General features: G+C 41.5%; 2 protein-coding genes across 2 annotated transcripts; one reads left to right on the forward strand and one right to left on the reverse strand.

Moving 5' to 3' along the window:
* Positions 1-1,323: 1,323 nt before the first annotated feature.
* Positions 1,324-3,262, reverse strand: fancf (FA complementation group F). Its single transcript, XM_047034537.1, has one exon. It carries the CDS (start codon positions 2,740-2,742, stop codon positions 1,708-1,710), a length of 1,035 nt encoding a protein of 344 aa, XP_046890493.1. The 5' UTR covers positions 2,743-3,262; the 3' UTR covers positions 1,324-1,707.
* A 102-nt stretch (positions 3,263-3,364) lies between these two features.
* Positions 3,365-21,523, forward strand: LOC124477024 (growth arrest-specific protein 2). The gene is made up of 8 exons (XM_047034538.1): positions 3,365-3,785; positions 7,451-7,613; positions 9,758-9,888; positions 13,965-14,106; positions 16,203-16,266; positions 16,399-16,615; positions 16,814-16,921; positions 20,615-21,523. Exons 2-8 carry the CDS (start codon positions 7,469-7,471, stop codon positions 20,822-20,824), a joined length of 1,017 nt encoding a protein of 338 aa, XP_046890494.1. The 5' UTR covers positions 3,365-3,785; positions 7,451-7,468; the 3' UTR covers positions 20,825-21,523.
* Positions 21,524-22,776: the final 1,253 nt, after the last annotated feature.

The following is a 22,776-nucleotide window of genomic DNA, read 5'->3' on the forward strand; positions in this document are numbered from 1 at the left end:
CCCTATAGAAGGCTCCCTTTTTAGATTGCCAGATGGGGACTGGATTTGGGTTTTAATTAACACTATCCTTCACCATGCTCCCCACCCTTTCCTCCCAAATGATGTCAGAAGCACCTTTCAAAATGAGCAGACACTCTTAGATTACAGTAAAGCACCTAACATGTAGACCTATAGAAGCCTTAGACTGTGTTCATTAAACACCTTCCTCACAAACAACCCATATCTTTCCCCACCGTTTGGAACTCCGATGACTGATGTGGTTTGCAGTTACACTGGTCAACTAGAGAAAACACAAGCCTCCTTGACCTGGATAGGGAACATGACGATGCAAGCTATGATATTCGGCTTTGCTTTTTGTTTTGCTTTCTCCCTGGCTTTCTGCCTTGCTTTCTGCCTTGCTTTCTGCCTTGCTTTCTGCCTGGCTTTCTGCCTGCAGTGACAGGCGAGTCAGAAAGCTTCGACACACATGACTCATCGCCATGGTTGCTCAAATGCTCTGCTAATCATGTGCAATACTGTGAAAAGAAATGCGAGATCTACCAGTGTCAATCACAAGACAAGGTAAACAATATATTTTAAATCATTTCATTATTTGAGCCTACCAATTAAAAAATAATGTTTTAAGTCAAACACTGATTTTTTGCTTCTTGTTTACTTGACCTTAGGCCTTCACATGCATCACATGCATCAACCAATATGCTAAATTTGAGAGCGGAGGTACAGTTTAAACAATTGATTTTTCCCAGCTCGATGCATATGTTCCTCATTGGGTATAATAAATTGCTGGTGTAGTTTCTGCCCCACGAGCACTGACCCCCGACGGTCTCTATGTGAATTGCTTTCAGTGTGTGTTAAACGAGCCGTGGCCATGGTAGAAAGGGTGTTACCTTTCACACTACGGCTGGTGCTGTAATCCGCTGTCTGGCCGTGTTATGTCAGACGCGTGCCATTGTGTTGGGATTGATTGAAGATGCCTGGTCTGACTAATTGATCCCTCAGCAGCAGAGGTGCTATGACATAGGACTGGGGGTTGTAATGTTTGGACTGGAGGCCAAGTCATGTGACTAGCATGCGGCCAACCAGCCATTCAGAACCAGAGGCCAGTTCAGGCCCTAGACAATGCTGACAGATGGTGACATGAGAACATGAATGATTGAATAATTTACTTTTAAATTGTATGCATAATATAAGATAGAATGATTCACCATAGCTACTACAAAGATGTATGCCTTTATTATGTTTTTTAAATAAAAATAAGAGTCACATTTCATGGCATATTCCACAAATTTGACAAATAGTAATTAAGCAATATATTTGGTTTAATGAATTTGAAGTTTATCTTTGAAAGATTTCAAAATAATTCCTAAAATCCTTTAATGCAGATTGAAACAAATTAAATAATGAGTATCTGTGCCTAAAGGGAGGGGTAAGAAACAAGTCTGGACATTTTACTGGAAAGCAAAGTACATCGTTAGTTGCCTAGGCAACACATGATGCCACCATCTGTCATGATTGTGCTTGTTGATTCTTACTTCCTATATTGCTGCCAGTACAGAAGAAACACACAATTTGTGTAATGAATATTAAGTGAAAAGTAGGAGACTATAGACTAAAGACTGTAGACTATGTAAATATAAATGTTTTAGAAAGGCCCAAAGACTGGTAAATGAATAAAGGGGGTATTCAACTGTGGCACAGTAAAAACAATCATTGTAATTCATAGATGAGGTCCCCCCATATACTGAGGCCTTTCACATCAAAACCTCCATCTGCAGCCTTCAGTGCATTCAATTCTCCCAGCATTTCCTCTTTCAGTGATGACCACTCTTCATGTAATGACCTAAAATGGTTCTTCAGTGTCTTGAAAGTTATCCCTTTGGCAAATGTTGGAACCCATTCTCCTTCATTTATATCGTACTCCATTTGGGAAGCCCACTCTTTCAGAATGTTACAGTAGGCCATCCTGAATTTCAAAAACTGCTGGGAAATATTTTTCAACTGTCTAATGGATAATGTACAGCACATATTGTGAAATAACATATTGTTTCGCAACAACCAGTCTACAAGCTTGTCTTCTGAAACTCCTGAAAAGTTATTAGCCATGTCGTTTTTCCTTGACAACAGAGCAACTGCGATGACCTCAGAGAGATTGTCAAGCTCGCCACAGTTTTTAAGGACAGAGTCCAGGAATCCGTCTCTCTTGTCCAGGTCGCTGTCCATGTTATGCAGTGTCTCGAGCCTCTCTAGAAGCATCGTGCCTTGTACCTCAGCCTCAGGACCAACGGCTGTCTGTCTGCTGTCAATAGCACTGAGGACTTTGCATGCAGATGTATACTCAATGACACGGACACATTGTCCAGTGGCTTCCTGGCAGTCATTTCCAGTAGTCTTCCAAGAACTGGAAGTGTCAAATAGCAATTTTAATAAAGAACTGGGAAGCGCGGGATTTTTCAACAACGTCGTGAGCAACAATTGTTGACACTGGGACAAGCGAGCAAATGTGACGTCGCTGTAGACTCCTTGGAAGGCTGCTCGTAAGCGGTTATTTGTCACCTGCAGTTGTTTTTCCATCATTTTCATGACGACAGGATTTGTGTGAAACCTTGAATACAGGTGTTCACAGTAACGACTCCACTGAAAGGCCCTGTTAACAGTTTGTTGATCCCATTCTTTTACTCCGTCGGTCTGTGTAACTGCGAGGAGCTCGGCGATTCTTTCCAAGTTTTTAAGAACTGCCTCCATGTGGCGCTCTCTGCTAAATAAAACATGTGCGTGAGGGTCCGGTTCTTTCAATATTTTGAGTCTGAGAGTTGCCTTCCGACTTCCGTTAGCTCTTGGTCATATATTTTCCTTGAAAAAAACGCCTTAATATACGTTCTACATGCTGTCCTTTGAGACACTTTTTCTCTCTTCAGCCTTTCCTCAATATGAAGTGCCACGGAAGTTCCAAGATAGTTGTCGATTCTTTCAAAATAAAAGTCTGTTCATGAGTTCCGCGAGGTCCTGATATCAACACTGAAGTTATAGATTCGATTTAACACAGCACATCGGATACCTATTATTACAGTTATTATAAATACAAATACTGACTGTCTTAAGACAAAACAGTTAAAACTTTTAGCTTGGATACTGTCAGATTCTTCACTTCTTAATATTTTATATAGTAAATGAAAACACAACTATTCAAATTAAATGTGCAAGAGTGGATTTAAGCAATAAGCCCCCAAGAGGCCGTGGTTTACGCTGATTTTAGAACAGGTAAGGGGAGTTGATAGGCACGACGCGAAGCGGAATATTGAATATTCGATGCGCAGTATGGAATGTTAAAGAATGTTATGAGGACAACCTGTGAGGTTATGCTGGATTTTACAACGGCATGGAACGCTATATAGCCAATCACAATCAAGGATGGGAACAACCAGTTTTAGAACAAGTAAATATTCTTTACTTCGCTGTAGAGCTGCTGAGCGGGTGAACAGACTGCATATGCAAGCTGCCTTCTCATGTCAAACTGAGGCAACGCGAAGAGCTGCTATAGGGGAGGAACGCATCCAGCATGATCAAACTTCCGTCCCATTGGCGTTGCAGATGAATCATTCGTCTCTGCAGTTTGCACAAACTTCTGACAGTTACATTACCTATGCCTGTCAGCCCTGGGTCACTGTTCTCCAAGACTGACTCGAGGATCGGTAACATATCAGTAGAGAAAAGCATGAATATAGAAACCCCGGAGAACAGAGGACTCACGGAAGGACGGTCCGCATCAAACAGTTCAAAAGCAAAGGGTGAGTGGAAGATATCCGACAGCTCATAACAGATTTGTTTGCCACTTCTACTCTATTCCTGTGTATTCATATTTATTGTGATTTACTAAGATACACGTGGTACCTACCATGGGTATAATTATTGCATTTGCATTTGTTTTGAGGTTTCTGAGGTGCTTTTAAATAAAATAAAAATATTATTTACTACTTTTACAAAAACAACAACAAACAAGTCAATCACAATTTAAACATTTCAGAGCTTGATCAAGTTATTTTCATGGCTATGCTTCTGCAATAACATCTTATAGCCTACATTGGGCACAGGACTCAATTATGCAAATAGTTTAAACTTTCACACAGAGCAGCCTTGTTTTTATTTTGGAATGTCAATGACTAACCCTCAATTGCCAAAATGTTTTTTCTGTACTAACTCTATGCAACTTTCTCACAACTTTGACCTAATTTAATGCCCCCCTCCCCCTCCTCCTCCCCCTTTTTGATATGAGGTCAGGCTTCTTTCTTTTTTTTTCTAAGTTTACTAAGTTTATTTACAATAGGATTAAATTACTCTTGTGGTTTCTTTATTAGTTGTAAACATAGAAACTTTACACGAACAGACAGCTTTGAAAGTTTACTGCCTTTTTTAAATGAGATACACAAGGACAGGAGTACATGCACTGACCAACAGAAAAGAACATTTGTTAAACAGTATATTGTGTGTGTATTATTTATTTTCATTCAATTTATGATAACATAAATGAACAGTTTTTGGAATATCTGATCATTATCATATTCAGCCTCAGCTAGCCTGTCAGATGCAAAATGTGGTGTAGGCGTGCATCAGCACAGGAGCAGTCAGTTCTCAATGAAACTCAGTAAATGTTTACAAATGCTAAAAAGAAACACAATAGTTATTGTGTGAAATAGCAATGAAAGTGTATTTTTCAATGGCAATTGCACATTGTAACAATGTAACATGATGTCACCTATCAGTCAGTGTTCCACCTATAAGCTAAATGGTCCCTGCTGAATAGACAGGTCACTTATAGATCCGTTTTCTCTTGCTAAGGGGAGGGGAGCAAAGTCCAGCCAGGGTTCTGGGGACAGGGGGAGTTTATGACTCAGCATTCAAGATTCACTATCAGATTTCTGCTGTGAAATTATCTGGAGCCAACTGTTGTGTGATGTGTTTGCATTAAACAAGGTCATGAAGAGGTCTACAAGGGGACTTTAAGCCAGGTATTTTAAGAACTGATGTGACTAATGCAACAATGTATTTTATAAAGGCATGACCACAATGTGGTTGTTGGCCACATGCAGAATTGTGTATTTTTCTGCAAAATTAAGACAAAATTCATGACTTGGTTTTTGTTTGCGATTCCCTAAAGAAACGTGTCATGAAACAGGACAGGGGAAAACTCTAAGGCTCCACATTACATGCTTCTGAGCCAAGAAGGATATTATTTGATTACAGGTTACAGCTTGTAATCACAGAAAAATGTGAAACCAAATATTGCAGAAGTACTGTATAGATAACTAATTTTTCCTATTTTGTCCCCTGACATATATGTATTGACTACTTTAGCTGTTGACAGAGGAGTCTATTGTGAGAGAGAAGGTTGGCTCTGGGCCTGGTCAGGCTTTCACCTCAGTGGATGTGGGAATGTGCCACTTATATGTCATTAGTCTACTCTGGTGCCTGTGATGTGTGTAGGGTTGTTGTTTTCCGAAAGCCCACAAGGTCTTGGTTTCCTGTTTTCACTGGGGTGTAACAGCAAAGTTTGTGTCCTACAGGTCTGTAGTCAAGTTCAATGCCCAAGGGGCTAATGGAATCCACAAATATTTGTATTTGCTTTTCAGTCTTGCTCTTAAAATATCTTGCTCCTTTGAATTGCCATCTGAGGATATACTCTTTTATATGTACTTTTCTGTTGCATTGCAGCTGTTCATTCAACTAGTATATGTGAGACTGACCAAACACGTCTCAGCCTTATTGTATGCACTAGGCAAGCTTACTAAATCAGTGTGATAGCAGTTTTACATTGCTGTTTGCTCATGGCATTCTGCATTGAAGCATCCTCCTGCTACAATATTTACTTACACGGGAGAATGTGCTGTACAGTGCATCAGAAAGAGCTAACAAGAGCCTGGGCAGTAGGGGATGCGTGTAGTAGATTCCAACACAAGGATCCAAGCTCCTTAAGAGCCTTTATGGAGCCGAATGGACTTGGGTTGTTTTGGGTAAATGAACGGGTCGTTATTGAGGTTATAATGGACCATAGTAGTGTGAAGACCAGCTAATACAGGCTAATGTCTGTCAGGGGAAATGAATGGGAAACGATTAGGGAATGGGAAGCTTCACATGTGCAGAGACCTCTGGCAACCTGTGAGCAAAATAAATATTATACCCATGGAAAAGTCAACATGCCTCTGCTCACAGTATGTTTTTCTACACAGGACTTATGGTGCATATATGGTGAAAGCTAGTTTCCTGAAAAACAACCAATTCCTGCAAAAGAGGTTTTCGTAGTCACTGTACCATCTGCGCTGAGTATGTAACCCAGCAGAACAGTTGGTAACATTCTTGTGATGTCACCATCTTGTCTCAGTGTTAAAGTCTTCTCACAACGTTATGTCACAGTCACTTGCAAAAGGGAACGAGCCCCCTGTCCCACTTTTTGGTCTGAAAAAAATAGACATTGTGGGGAGCTGTTGATATTTCCCCTCTGACCATTCACCTGATCGTGCTATCCATCTGGTTTCCTGCTGTGCCGTCTGCCACTCATAGTCTCCTCACTCACTGACTCAAGGTTTTTAATCCACACATTGTTGGCCATTGAATAGAGGAAGATATTGATAAAATAGAACATATCATGTTTCATCGAGCCGCTTTACCGCTCTCCTGTGATGTCTGAGGATGTGGAGGTGATATCATGCTTTAATGGATGACCTCTGGATCAGGTTGCACTTTCTGTAGCATGGGAACCCCTTCTGCTTTCTCTGTCAGTCTGTGAGATAGAAGTCCTACTGTACTGTGTTGGCTGCTATGAAAAGAAGTCTGTTTGGGGTGGGAGATAGGAAAAGGAACAAGGCTGAGAATGTTCTGTGTCATTAGATGTGCTGTAAACCACACCAGGGTGAGAGCAGTGAAAGCAGTGATCGTTCTCATCATTCAGAGTCCACTCTGCTGCTGTATAACACAGTGAGACCAATACAGCTCAGGTGTCTTTCTAAATGTGTTCACGTCCCCCATGTCAATGTTTTTTTCCATGAACTTGGTCTTTTATCGGGACACCGAAGTGACCGTTTCTTTTGACATGTACAAAGCCATGTGTTTTGTTGAGGGTAAAGCTCAGTGTTTGGAGCATTTGATTGCAGATCAAGTGGTTGCAGGTTCAAATTCCTCCTATGTTGTGTGTTGCTTTGCATAAAAGTATCTGCTAAATGTATATATTATTATTACCGGTACTCATTTACATTTAGTCATTTAGCAGACGCTCGTATCCAGAGCGACTTACAATAAGTAGAGGGACATTCCCCTCGAGACAAGTAGGGTTAAGTGACTTTCCCGGCCGAGAATCGAACTGGCAACCTTCAAATTAATAGCCCGATTCCCTAACCGCTCAGCCATCTGACCCCCATACTCTTGATGTGTCTGATTTCTTCTCCTCCTCCTTATTCCCCAGGCCAGTGTTAGGTGAACCATGTGCAGCTCCCTGAGTCCGAAGCACCCCATTGGCCCAGGCCTGACAGACATGCAGCAGTACAGCCAGTGGCTGGCCAGCCGGCACGAAGCTAGCCTGTTACCCATGAAGGAGGACCTGGCTCTCTGGCTCACCAGCATGCTCGGTGAGATCCACTACCACCACCTTCTGTTTACTGTAGCTGTCAACAAGAAATGATCCTAAGAGTAATTTTATACCAGTACTTGTGTCATCCTCAAGACCCCTTAACGGTGTTTCCCCGATGATATTTAATAAGCATTGTCAATAAATAATGAACAAAAATATTTGTGTCAAGGTGTCAAAGCCAGTTGTGTTGGATTGCCAATAGACCCGAGTACGGTTACGGTCCTGTTTCTGTGCTTGGTTCAGGAAGATGTGTGGCTGATTTGCACAGCTAAAATACATCCTGTTCAAATATTTACATTAAACAAAGGAGATGAGCTCTGAGATGAACTATAGCTATTCTCAGGTATTCCTTATTGTAAGTGGTGTTTAGATAAAAGGATGTTTACTTTTATTCTGCCTTGGCTTCTACCGGGTTTTGTTGTGCTACGTTTGTGTCTCCTCAGGGGGTTTCATGTATTGATCCGAAGCTCATTACGAACAGCAAATGAGACCAGAGTGGGGAGTGACTCCCACTCCGACATCAAACCTAATTGACTAATGGGTGTCGTTAACAGCACCTAGTACTATGCACAGGCAGTAATCTCACATGCATGTTGTGTTTTGTCTGTAGCTTGCATTCCATTTCCAAGTTGATTGAAAAAAAAAATCAAACTGATTTAATTCTAATTTATTGAGTATTCTAACTCTGATCCTCATGCTTATCACTGTCTTCCCTGCTCTTCATCTGCTGGGCATGTCTGTTTGCGCTGGCAGCCAGCAGTGTTTTGTCAAGAGAGGAGTGTGGGTAGCTTATGAAAATAAAGGCTGTACACACTGTGTATGTAGTCTTGCACAACCAGCAGGTCTGCAGAAGCTCAGCTACTGGTTTTCCCAAGAACAATATACTGTATATTTCCATAGAGGGATTTGGCATTGGTGTTTTGACGATTTGTCTTTACAAATAACATCTGAAAAGGTCACAAATCCTATAGTCTTGTCTTGTAAATAATTGATTGTGGCACACATATGGAAGGGTTAGTCATGACTGGGAGGGAATGTTTGTGGTTGGTGGAATGCTTACTTTATTGTGGGTACACAGGAAGGTATATAGATATAATGAATGATTACTACTGTATATTGGTAGAGAGAGTTGCTTCATTGCATAGATTGTCACATATATGTTGTGATTGGAGGATTGCTTCGACTGTAGCTGAAATGTTGTTAGCTTAACCATAGGTTAGAATGTTATTTGTAAAAATACTAGTCATGGTTATGTCCCCTGTAGGATTAATAAACATTACCGTGGGGCAGAAAGGGGTATATTTTCCCTCTCTAGTAAAAAGAAGCGGATAGCATGAGAATAAGGTAGAAGCTTAGAGGGTATTTCCCAAGCTCTCAATCTCTCCTCCTCTGGGCTCAATTACCACATTTGGAACTCATTAAACATCCAACCCCCCACCCCTCAGCCCCCTTCCTTCTATTAGAAAAAGAAAAGAGATGAGAAAATCACTCTAGTTTCTTTCCACAGACACCCCCCTGCCACCACCTCCTATTTCAGAATGATCTAACTGAAAAAGAATGGCCGTCTGGAAGCCAGTCAACTGGAGAGACCACATGTTGATCACTGTTCTATCTCTGCGAGTGTGTGGGATAATGAAGCATTACTGTGCAAAATCAGATGGCCCCTGTTCATGTGCCTTAGCTATCTGACTTTGTTAGCCTGCAGGGACTTGTATTCAGCTATCATCCCTGTTCTCCTGGCCATGTGCTACAAACAGTTGGCCACCACTTGAAGTCTCTAAAAGCCCTTCATTACTCTTTGAGAATATCTTGAAGTTTCATGATATTTCTATTCAGAAACAGATTTTAAAGTTTTAAAGTTTTGTGTAAACTGAGGCAATATTGTATTTCCATTTGCCATATGCAGATGTTGTTTTGGTCGGCATGTGGTTGCAGAGTAGACCATTTGACCAACTTTATCTGTAACTTTCAATATTTATCATGTTATTGTCAGTCATTTTACATCAAGCAAACTAAATGTACTGTTTGATACATTGTTACCAAGTTACTGTAAATTCAAAACCAGGTTTTCGTGTTTTTGTGTGGAAATATGTCTGCTGTTTGACAGGACTAGTCTTTTCACCTCACATGCTCCTTACACAGGTGTGGAGATCACTGCAGAGGGCTTCATGGATCGTTTGGACAACGGCTTCCTTCTGTGCCAGCTGGCTGAGACACTGCAGGAAAAGTTCAGGAAGAACAATGACAACCTACCTGGCCTTGGCAATGGCAAGGTACAACTCCACCGAGACTGAGAGTCAGGCTGAGGCATATTAGCAGGGTGCCAATTACGGAGGGGGTTAGGGGGTCTGACCCCCCTAATTAAGACTTGGACCCCCCCAAAAGAGGTAAAAACAACAGGTCAGGGGGGTGGGGGGGTCTGACCCCCCCTAATTAAGACTTGGACCCCCCCAAAAGAGGTAAAAACAACAGGTCGGGGGGGTTGACACTGGAGAAGAAGTTGACCCCCCCTGCTTGTCATTGTATAATTCGCACCCTGCATATTAGCATCCCCGTAGCTATTGCTTTATACCGAGTTTTCTTTCGAGTAAGTACAGTTCAAACTCACTTCTCATCACAGTGAATATGTCTCAGCCATCCTCTTGGATTACAGTCTAGGAATCTTAGGAATGCAACCACCCGTGAGGTTTCTTTATACCTCCTGATTGACAGTCCATCTCCCAGGATTGTTTTGGTCTATATTTTTGTACAATTACAATGGAATTTTGAACCCTGACAAAACATGACTCACTAGACAGTTAATCTTACTGGTCTCACTCTTTTCTGGCTTGTCAAACAAACCAAGGTATCCTCCTTCAAAGATAACCGCTGCAGTCTGTTCTGTTCTCATGAGATGAAATGCTTGGAGATTCTTGCGTACCCTGTATTTACATTGTACTGTTGACGTAAACTGTTAGTTACCCTTTTTTTATAAAGCCCCACTCCACTTTTGAAGTGAAACAACTGAACATTTTATTATAGCCTTATTTTAACATTAGGATTTAACTGATTTATTAACTGCTCGTTATGTATTATACCAGCGTAGAATATTTCTGAAGATTTAATTCGGCTATTTGTCTATCTTTCACATGGTACCATTGCCCAGGACACGTACGCACACACAACACACACACATGCACACACACACATACACACACTCTAGTTTTATGTTTCCCTTTTCTGTAGTCCCACATTTGAGTAGCCTGCCATTTGCTTCCTGACAGTAAGACAATGTACCATCTTATGGTTTGGTAAACTGCTGAATATACTGTTTTATAAGGACCCATTCAATGGCATAAATGGTTATTATTTTAAAATAAAATCCCAGGTGGGTAATTTTTAGAGCCTGATGTATGTTGTAAATTATTGAATATATGTTTGGGCCGTAGTCCAACCACATAAGGGCCTCCATAATTGATTGCCCTTCTCTGATCTCCAACTAGGCTATTCTATGTGACACTGGTACAGCACCGAACAATACCTACCTTATGTCATTATTGGTTATTATACAAAACACATTGGTAAATGTTCCCTATTGGGTATATGCAAAACGCATAGGGAAAGGTTGGTAGCATTACCAATAATTTTTTAGCTCAATACAAACTCTTCATGGTAGTGAGGGAGTTAACAGAGGATACCTCAAGACTTAACCCAATAGGGCTAAGTAGTTTACGGCTAACCAAAACAAGTTTAGTAATAAAGAATAGCTTTGCTGTGTCTGATGCGTGTAGTTTTACCAAGATGTAGTATTCAGGTCCACCATTGGCTTTTGGACTGACCTCTTGCCTGAAATCTAATTTACTGATTGAGATTGGGTCAGCAGTTACTTTGACTGTTTACTTGTTGGGAATTTGGCAAAACCATTCACTAGTGATCCATCCAGTGACTTATATCGCTGCGCTATTGTTACCACTATTGTTACCGCTAACTCCATAACTCAGCATGGCTCTATCTTGTTTTTGTTTTTTTGTGATCACGTAACACTGGAGAGGTGTATGAATGTATGAATGCAAAATGCACTAATCAGCAGCTGGAAGGGTTGTCCAAGCTGTCTTAAAGACTGGCCTATTAGCTTCATGAGGCATAGCTTCCACATTTACATTTATGCATTTAGCAGATGCTTTTATCCAAAAGGACTTAGAAGAGAGAGTTTTACAAAAGTGCATAAGTCACTGATCATAACAATGAGATAGCCCCAAACATTGCGGGTAGCCAAACATGTAGCATACATTGTGAAGCCAAATAAGTCCCAAAGGGAAGAACTTTAAGAGCATGTAGTTAGACAAGTTACAATTAAACAGCAAGAACCTCAAAAGTGCAAGTGTACCTGTGGAAAAAGCAAGCTAGTGTAAGTCAAGGGCATAGCTTGTAGTGTAAGTCAAGGGCATGCTGAAATGAACAGTCTTGAAACAATATACTGTGTAGTCAAACTGTATGTTTTAATGACTGAGGGGTAAAGACCGTTTTTTCACTAACGCTGGGCGTGATTACACTAATCACAATCCTGAGAAAGTGGAAAGGGAGCAATAGGCTCTTTTGTTGAGCCTTGGTTCTTCAGTAAAAAATTATTGATGTTTGCCTGCAGACTTTAGTGAGCCGCGGATGGTGGGTCTCCTGATCCCAGTGTTATTGTAGCAGCACAGATGTGAGGAAATACTTGAGGTCAATGGCCGTGGGACCAGGGGCCTGGTAGAATAGAGGGATCTATTGATCTGGGAGACCATGGAGGAGGGAGAGACGAAGTCTTCTCAAAACAGCTCTGAAATGTATAGAAAAGGTTGTAGGAAAGGGGTGTTAAGATATTTGTTTGGGAGAATAAAAATGGATGTTATCTCCTTCAAAGCTAAAAGAAAGGAAACCTATTTTGTATTACGTTTTTTTTTTTATTATGAACATTGTGCAATGAAGCTCTTGTAATGGAATTAAGTGTGAGATATTGAACACGCTGTTCATGACATTTAGTAACTGTGCCTGTTTCCCCAGTTTTCACCATAAATCGTCTAACTGAACTCACACAGTGGCTACAGCTATTTATACTTTAAAAGAGCCCATCTCGTCAAAGCAGTTTGAGGCAGCTTTGAAGTCCCATCGTTATTGGAGTTGTGTCATAAAGAGAGTGGGTCTAAATGATTCCAGAAGAAAGAGTTGATGAATTATTAACTGTTGCTGTTGAAAGCTACGATTGAACCTCTCTTCATAACAGTAATCCTCCAGCAGAGAGATTTCACTCTGCAAGAGCAACACAGAATGTGTACTCAATGTGAAAGCTGTCTTTCATTTGTGTTCACTCGTGGTTATACAAATGTAACATCAATCTCAGATGAATGCATACATAAAGTATACTGTAATAAATGCCGGCCTTTTAGGTTACAGTTGCTTTACCTAAATATAGCCCTAAACTGTATTTTTCAGGCTGGTATGTTTCGAAATTAACCAACAAAAAATGTAAGGCTAAACTATAGCCACGTTGTTAACATATACAAGCTAAAAGATATATCAACTCCTTGCCAGATGTAGTTATTGAGTGACTAATGTACTTCATGATTATATTAGTTACAGTTTTCAAGAAATTACTTCAAGGTGTCTGCTCTTTATTGCTGGTATTATTAGTTTCTGTCCATTTAACCCTAACCTCTGAAGGTAGGCTTGACAGGTATATCCAGTGAGAGGCTACGTCTGCCTGTGTGCGACCAGCTAAGAGATGGGCCTGTGGGGGCAACACCATTGTCGGAGGAATTCAAGATAGTGGAGCAGTAGAACAGATTCCACAGTCAGGAGTGAACTGGAAAGAAAGGAAAACTCCCCACAAAAGACAGCATTTTTCCAGCATGACCTCATTGTACCTTTCTCCCTGCTCAGACTCACACATCCTGTATAAAACCACAGCGAGGCGCATGAATCTCCCAGTACGCCCCGTGCTGGGGTCTACTGCTGTGTGATTTGATCCTAAATCATAGCAAGCCTGGTAAAGAAGCCCAGGGTCTCTTTTGCCGCCATCTACCATATTGATCTGTGAACGGAAAAGGGACTTGATCCTGAGCTGAAACCAGAGCCTGGACAGATGGAAAATACATCAGTGCAGACACAGGGGGATATATTCTGATGGAAATGCTGGGGGTTGGGTTCAGTGGCCCCGATTGGTTAACTTGGCTGTCTCATCTCAGAGAAAGGAATTGTCAAAAACAAGTATATTAGCTTCTGCACAATGCAACTGCCTACAGGACAGCTCCATATCCATCCTATTAACCTGATTGTTGTTGGTGATGTTACAATAATAATATCAACCCTAATCTCTCCCCATCTCTACCAGGCTATTCCCTGTCGTAGGATACCATGCAGAGCGACTGCTCCATCTGGGTCTTTCTTCGCTAGAGACAACACAGCGAACTTCCTGGCTTGGTGTCGTGAAGTTGGCGTTGGAGAAACCTGTTTATTTGAGTCTGAGGGGTTGGGTATGTATTGTTATAGATCTGCCTAAAGTTTGTGGGGGTGAAATTAATTATTGAGGTCTGGAATATTGCCTATTTGTAATCCTTAATTGCCTCTTTCTTGTCGCTCATATCCTGTTCCTGTTTGAGCCTAATAAAACAGTGGTGTCATTAGGTAACGAAAAGCTGTCAGGGGTGGAGTTAGCAGAGGATACAGGCCGGAGTACAAACTGTCAGGGGTGGAGTTAGCAGAGGACACAGGCCGGAGTACAAACTGTCAGGGGTGGAGTTAGCAGAGGATACAGGCCGGAGTACAAACTGTCAGGTTTCACCATCCCTGCCTTGTCCGGCCCACTCCTGTCACAAGGACAGGAGGAGAGACCCAGACTGCTGTCACAAGGACAGGAGGAGAGACCCAGACTGCTGTCACAAGGACAGGAGGAGAGACCCAGACTGCTGTCACAAGGACAGGAGGAGAGACCCAGACTGCTGTCACAAGGACAGGAGGAGAGACCCAGACTGCTGTCACAAGGACAGGAGGAGAGACCCAGACTGCTGTCACAAGGACAGGAGGAGAGACCCAGACTGCTGTCACAAGGACAGGAGGAGAGACCCAGACTGCTGTCACAAGGACAGGAGGAGAGACCCAGACTGCTGTCACAAGGACAGGAGGAGAGACCCAGACTGCTGTCACAAGGACAGGAGGAGAGACCCAGACTGCTGTCACAAGGACAGGAGGAGAGACCCAGACTGCTGTCTTGGACTGCAGAGGTGGGAGCAACAAGCACAAAAGCATCTCTTACCAGTCTGAATGGGCTCATTATGCTTGTGGAGAACTAGGCTTTCTTTACTTCACCAACACTGTCCCATGTCTGTCTCCATCTCCCAGGAGACAGACTCTCCTCCAGCTCAGATACCAACACACCCCTTTCCTACACACATAATACCTGCTCAGACAGCAGCACACTGCGATGACTGAGGCAGTTTTTGGTTTACCAGATGACTTTGATACCTCGCATCTTAAACCAACGATTATCGAGAAATATACTAGAAGGGAAGCTTTGGAGGGAAGGGTGGAGTTGTAGAAAGTAGGCCAGAGCTATGTAAATGTATGCATCAGGGAATTTGCTGCTCTATTTTTACACTGACACACTCAGCGCAGGCTGTGCTGGGCGATTTTGAAGTAACGAGCCAATGATCGCAGCCTGAAATGCGTGTGAAAACACTGTCTTAAAATGTTGTTAATTCATTCAGATATACAGACAGGCTCTTTCCCTTTTTCAGCTGATGTCTGGCTGATATTCATTGCTTCAATGCCAGATTGACCGGTTTGCACCCCTACGTGTGAATAACATAACAGTTCATAGAGAAAGACTGAAATCTATGAAATGTATATTCTCCTCAATGTACAGGTGAAAAACGTGTGCTTGCACCTGAGGGGCTGTTACTGGATGTGTCAGAAAGAGTGATTCCTTTGTTCTTTCTCTCTCCCCCTCTCCTCTCTGATGGATTGCACAGCATCAGTTGTCAGGTTTGCAGTCATTAGGTTTATAGCTTCATGGTGTGTGCAGTGTCACATGCAGCATGTTCCTCATCCACTCTCTTTGTGTTGTCTGAGATTTTGTGTTCAGTAAAGTGTCAAGTTCTACTAGAGTTTTGCCTACCGGTCTTCATAGCATTTAGTTAAATCATAGTACCGTATTTTGTCAAGGCTTAAATACCTTCACGTTTTTTTCTCAAGGCCTGTTAAAATCCAAAAGATCCAAATAAAACCACGTTTTTTTTTGTTGTTCATTCAAATATGATTGGAATTAGATTTGTCTAATGATATATAAACTGTAATTATTTTATATATTTATAAAGCAATGTAAAGAGTTATTCATCTTAATTACTTTAAATCAAGATAATTCAGTTCCATCTGTTTGAATGCATGAAGCTGCTATTAGAACACTGAATATACTGTATTTTCTTTTCACTTTGTGTTATCACATTCATCACCACTGTGTGTGTCATTAGAAACTAAATGTGACATTAGCATTGTTGCCTGTCATAACCACTGGGTGTGAATAAGCATTTTGTGGGAATATATATCTGATCAGATCTCGGTCTTTCCCCTGTAGTTCTTCACAAGCAACCACGGGAAGTTTGCCTTTGTCTCCTACAACTGGGAAGGATAGCTTCTTGGTGAGGTGGAATATTCTTAAAAGTTGACGTGGAAATTACACATTTTCCCTGTCCTTAAACATTTAAAGGCAACTATGCTTCGGACTCTTCTGAAGTAAACAGAGTGATGACCGTCTTATATTCTTCACCCAGGTACAAAGTGGAACCTCCTGGGCTGATAAAGCTAGAGAAAGAGATTGAGCTGGAGGAGAAGGCCCCTCAACCTCCTCCCTCACCTGTCTCCCCCTCCCCGTCTCTCTCCCCCTCCCCGTCTCTCTCCCCCTCCCCGTCCCCATCCCCCTCCCCATCCCCCTCTTCTACCAAGTGCTCGTCCAACAAGAAGAGTACAGGAAAGCTGCTGGATGAGGCTGTGAGTGAATCAGTCCAAAGCAAGAGTTTTACTTGACCAATCTAATGATAAGAAAGCGTATCTACTTCCATTCTTCTTTTGAAAACAAGCCTATGTTCTTACATTCTGCGGTCACTGCTAACTGGCTGTCCAGTCAGTCATGAAGTCTGACAGTATGAAGAAACTGTAGGTGTGTCTATGGCTGTGTATGTGTTGCAGGTAAAACACATTTCTGAAAACCCCCCCTGCAAGTGTCCGAGTAAGTATTGTGTGGAGAGGCAGTCCCAGGGTCGCTATCGGGTTGGAGAGAAGATGCTGTTCATTCGGGTGGGTGCAGGCTCATATTATCCCATTGGACGATAGCTATGTTACGCAAGATGTCAGGAAGGAACGCATAGGATGTACTGTAGCTGAACTGCAGTAGTTTCAAAAATGATGTTGAAATACATGGATGCAGATGGGATGTACATTTACGCAAAAAGTCATCAAGAAAGTATCTAGTAGCCTCATTAGCTTCATTCATAATTTATTCAATCAGAATTATGTATAAAAGAAAGTATGCTGTGTTTCAGGAGTACTAAAAAGGTTAAATTACCCTCAGAAATGCAGTTGAGGATTGTCGTGGTTTGAGGTGGACACCTATACCGTCCCCGTAGCAACCCACTGGACCCTTTAGTTCAAAGATTTTATGATACAGATTTTGGCTGAACTGCTTTTGCCCACTGCTTATTTATTGACTTCTCAGTTTTGGCTCGATCTTTTAGTTTTATGAGCTCCCACTAACAATCAGGTTTCTCTTCTCTGCTCCAACTCACATTTTCACTGACGCAGTCACACAGCGTACAGCAGTCTGTTGATATTTGGTCTACATGTGGGATGAAAGTCATCCTTTGTCTCTGGCAAGACCTCTGTTGTTGGGAGGTTTCATTTACTGGTAATGGTATTCCAGCAATGTCGCTGGTCAGCACTGCTCACCCATTATAAGGAGATAATTGTCTTTTCCATTGTATGATACAATGGAAAAGACTCCCCATATTCCAATAGAGCTTTATGAAATGTCTGATTCTTTTATAATGTTACTGATTTTAAACTGAGTGATTAAGCACTAGGATCCAATACGATATCATGCAGAATAACTAAAGATTTCATTTGTACTCATTTACAATTTGTTGGTATATTTTGAAACGCAATCGGATGTGAAATGAAGGGTATTGCAATGGGTATTTGGAAAAGATAAGTGAAAAGACCAGCAGAGATTAGGAAACATTTGTTCTCCAGTGATCCTGGTTACTTGGCAACCCAGTAGCAGGATTCACACCTCTCAGAAGGAGGTGATTGTGTGCTGAAGATGTTTGAAGAATACACTTTAGGTCCTCTGCTGTTAGCCCACTGTACTTGCACAATGGATGGGTTTGTGTTCTTATGTAGAACTAAGAGCTAGAGAAATGTCATGGCTAGTTCATCTCATTATATCAAAATAACATCCACCACCTCTAGTCTAGCCCGAAGACATTCTGGATATTCCCTCTGGATAGAGAAATCCATCTGACAATCTAGAAAATGTTGTATCCAAGGTCCTACACTGTGCCTCAGAAGGATCTATGCTTTCGTTATTAAGCTGTAGGTTTTCTGAGGCATTGTATAAGAGGTAAATATCTACATTCTTTGACTAAATGGCATTTTTATCATTCACACTGTTCCTGTGAGTTGCTGAGCAACCAAGGACATATGCAGTCTTGTCAGTTGTATTTGCTTTTCAAGAATTCTCAGAATGCCTTTCAGAGGAATAGACATTGAGTGTCTACTGTCTAAGTTATTTGTGTGCAAGACACACAATTGCAGGAGGTCAATATGAGCATTCGTCAGGGCCTCCATCCCTGTATGGTTCAATACAAAATTAAACTCAGAAGCTTCAATTAACATTCCCCCAAAATCTTCTCTACAGCTCATACCAAAATAAAATGATGTTGTATGTTGACTAGCAAGAATCTTACATTTAGTCATTTAGCAAACGCTCTTAATCTTCAAGCAATAATGACAGAAGATCAAAATGGAACAGAATGACTGATATGATAAAGTGGTATTCATTTAACAGCTGTCACTAACTAACAGTTACTGGTGTACTTGAACTTACATTAACACATGCCACCATATCAGCATGATCTGACCTCAAATTCAAATCCCAAAAATATACTTAATAGAGAGAGTAAACTCAGGAGGGTTATAAAGGCTACCTGTATGGGGTCATCCATATTTGATGCAGAGTTGTCCAAGTAGTTAAATCAAGTATGTCCTTCAACATAAAGGCCAGGGTTAGAGAAGGTGAAACCTTTTAATCACAAGCAGTCAGCGATCTACCCGACCCTTTCAGCTCCCAGAGTAAATGAGAGGCTTGTACCTCCAGTTAGAGGTTAGAGTACCAAAACACGGGCAGCTTGATGCTGCACAGGGAGCCTGGGTCCCCCAGGCCTCAGAGACTCTCCTGAGCTCAGTAGACGGCTCAGTGAGATGGTTCTGGCTCGTGGTCTCGTAGAGCGTGATTGAAACCCTGTCTCCACCACAAGCCTATTACGTCCCCGGTCACACAGCCCGGGGGGCTGATACTGCTGATTGGAGCTCCTGCCCTCCCAATGCCCTGTTGATTGATTCTCAGAAATGTTTGATGTTATGAAGCTGTCAGGGGAAGTCTCTGTGTTTTACCTTAGGTCTGTTCACTTCCAGCTCTTGTAGCCTTGCCATGGTGTTTTTTTGTTGGTATATTTTGAAATATTTATTTATCAGTAAAATAGATTGTTTCATCACTTAGTATAACGGTGAGGTAAGAGTTGGTGAGACAGGGATGGTGGGGGGGGGGGGGGGGGGGGGGGGGGGGGGGGGGGGGGGGGGGGGAAGGCAGTGCCTCTGGGGAATGCAGGCATTTGAATTGCCAATGGGTGATAAATATGGCAGAGCAATTTATTTCTTCTGCTATTGGACTAGGATGTTGCCATGGTTCCCAACTCTGAGAATTCAGTGTATGTAACAGGCTGGGGAAAATTCAGGTCTGTAATTAAAAAGGCGTGGATGAAATCTAAAATATATTGCTAATAAAATGCAGCCCTCTTCACATAAATTCATGGTTAACCACAACATATGATTTATACATACAATTTTCAGTGAATAACACACAAAAAAGCCAACTCCAGAAGCTTGTAATTTTTGAGAACAGAGTGACAGAGACTCATTTACAGTAGTACAGTGTGCTTTTATCTAATTTTGCACCAACTTGTACATATATTGCACACATGTGCAATATATGTACAACTTGTACACAAATCCTTCCTAGTCCCTGGTCTTCACCGCCCCTGAGCAGTCAAGCGTAGTGGACAGTGTTAAACTGTGATTGCTAGAGGTTTCCAGCTTTACCATGGTAGCAGTTGTAATGAAATGTAGAACTGTTTCCTACTGATCGTAGTCGGTCAGAGAATTCCAGGTCACCTGATCAAAACCCGACATGCTTAGTGGCTCATTGATCTTACACTCAGGGGCGCCGGCAGAAATTTTGGGCCCCATGACAAAAAAAAAATTGGGCCCCCTCTGCGCAGCTGTTGTCACCCCATCCCTAGGACCTAACTGTCCCATCAAAAGCTTTTCATAACAATAAGGATTGCAACTGTCTTGCGTTTTGTAGTTCAATACTAGTACTAGCACAATATTTATTGCTGGTGATTTGTACATGCAAGTCGGCATGCAGTATGCAGTTCACTATTTGATGCACTATTTTTGGGGTTCCTGTCAGTCGGGCCCTTGGAATTGTCCTACCTTTTCCCCCCTGATAGGGCGCCCCTGCTTACTGTCAGGGTTTATCTTACACACCCACGCAAGTTACATTTGCTCAACGTGTATGCTCAGCAGCCATTTCTAACCCTAACATGTATGTATGTAGCCTAGTCATGCAGTCATCAGGGGCGGTAACAAGGGCCATTTAAAAGCGTGTCGATCGTGAGTTTGACTCAGTGCTGTCCTGTTGACTTCCTGTAGATGCTGCACAACAAACACGTCATGGTTCGTGTTGGGGGAGGCTGGGAGACCTTCGAGAGTTACCTGCTAAAACACGACCCCTGCCGCATGCTTCAATTTTCCCGCGTAGATGGCAAGACCTCCCTTATTGCCAGCAAGTTGCCAAATATAAAGGACCTTACTCCCGACAGCTATCTGGTGATGGCTGCCCACTACCGCGGTAAAAAGTGAAGACGTTAAACATTGTGAGGGCATTCACAGGATTAGGTTGGGCAAATGTACCCCCTATTTTGTATGACGATGCCACAACGGTGACATCGAAGTTACTGCATCCATAGGCAGCAGCCTTGTGTTATTAGGGTCACTCTTGTAGCCTACGTACGTTTTCCAGCATAAGAGCTAATTATGCAACGACCTTCACAATGACGTCCGGCCTGGGATCAAGATCTGGTTCTACAAATAACTTTTAATGTAACATTTTGTTTACTTTACGCAGTTTAACTCATCGTTTGGTATGGCTGCTGTGTGGATACTGATCTGATTTGGTTGTGTACAGTTAGACAGACACTAGTTTTACATGTTATTCCATGTTCCAAACCACTGTTTAGTTTATTTGAGGGAGCTTGTTTCATTGTCAGATAGTTTCTTAGTTCAGTCTTCATACCAAAGACCTCTTTGTGGTGGTCATCCACAAATGTAGATGTCATTATTATAATTATAATAATATCCCTCTTTACTAACAATATGGGGAGCAATACTTAGAATGTTTACATGCTACTTTGGATTTTTATACGTCACCTATTTTCTGTACTGATCTGTAATCATTTTCCTTCGAGTAGTTTACTTCTGTTTGCCTTTTTCGAACCCAATATGCTTTGTTGTAAGATTTATTTCTGTGAGATTAAAAATGACACAATTTCCTAAACTGTATTTACATCAGTATGTTTATTGTATTTACTCTTACACATTATGCATAATCATATAACCTACAACTGTACCAGAATATGAATACATGTATTGAGTCAGAATTGAGTTACAATTACAAATCATTAAAATCTGATTTCAGCATTGACTTATTTTGGCAGACAAATATTCATAATTGTTCATTCACTGCAGCAGTCAAGTATTTTTAATCAACTATTGACCCCATGAGGTAAGACACGGTAGTGTAATTTATTTTTGGAAAGCAGTGGCTCTGACAAGGTTGTCTATGTAGAAACACCAAACAAATATAAAATTACCTTGAAAACGTGTATTTCCACAGGGTCGACATTAAGGCTTGTCCGATTGTTAGAAGTGGGTTGTAAGTGGCGATCCTCACCATGAAACAAGCAAGAAGAATTGTGTTTTCTATTGTGTATTCACATTGAAATTCAGACATTGATTTGAGCCCCACGACTGTATGGATTATTTAAATAATGTTGCAAATAACCTAGCCATGTCAGAATGTCAAAATGCAAAAACACAAGAATTTACATTTTGGTGAAGCTTCAGACAGTTCATTTTACACTTTGGGTCGGTACTGTGACACTGATGATTTGTTGTTAGTGCGAGCCCTGCCTGTGAGTTTCATCTTCTCATCCACTCCTGCAAATAAAGATGAATTCCTGTTCCTCAGAACCGAAACAAACACAGCCAGCCACTGAAACAGTAGGGAACAGCATTCTAAGAGATTCAGAATCAATAAGAGCAACAACACACAGAACTGAATGTAATTTTGACTGCAATTTAATTTATTTAAACAAATTACAATGGGTTGACTTCTTGCCTTGCAAACAGCAGAAGCACCTTAAGAATCGGGAGATTCAGTTTAAGAGGAAAAGCACTCAAGGAAGGTACAAGATCATTCAAGTGCACACCAAGTTTCAGAAACGTTTTCCTTCAATTTCAGCAGCGTCTTACTACAGGCAATCTCATCCATTACAATCACTGCATAAGTGTTGCCATCACCACCAACCATGCACCAGCAAATATTTGGTCTTAACCTAGTATTCCACAGTAACAACTTCACCCTCAATCAAATGAAGCAGGCATATGCTTCATATAAGATTTTATTTTTAATACTGATAAACTAAATATATAACTAATATTGCACACTCATAAGAAAACCAAAACACTAAAGCAAAAGGTGTATTATATAGGGAAGGTCACATTTCAAAACAAGCAGTGAGATGTAACTGTAA

Source organism: Hypomesus transpacificus, chromosome 14, assembly GCF_021917145.1.
Source record: "Hypomesus transpacificus isolate Combined female chromosome 14, fHypTra1, whole genome shotgun sequence".
Taxonomy (NCBI): Eukaryota; Metazoa; Chordata; class Actinopteri; order Osmeriformes; family Osmeridae; genus Hypomesus; species Hypomesus transpacificus.

What these genes read in the sequence shown, in the direction of transcription:
- fancf (XM_047034537.1), bottom strand. Translation starts at nt 2,742, where the DNA reads ATGGAGGCAGTTCTTAAAAACTTGGAAAGAATCGCCGAGCTCCTCGCA.
- LOC124477024 (XM_047034538.1), top strand. Translation starts at nt 7,469, where the DNA reads ATGTGCAGCTCCCTGAGTCCGAAGCACCCCATTGGCCCAGGCCTGACA. An exon ending in CTGGCTCACCAGCATGCTCG is followed by an intron (nt 7,614 to 9,757) that starts GTGAGATCCACT and finishes CTCCTTACACAG; the next exon opens with GTGTGGAGATCACTGCAGAG. An exon ending in GAAAGCTGCTGGATGAGGCT is followed by an intron (nt 16,616 to 16,813) that starts GTGAGTGAATCA and finishes TATGTGTTGCAG; the next exon opens with GTAAAACACATTTCTGAAAA.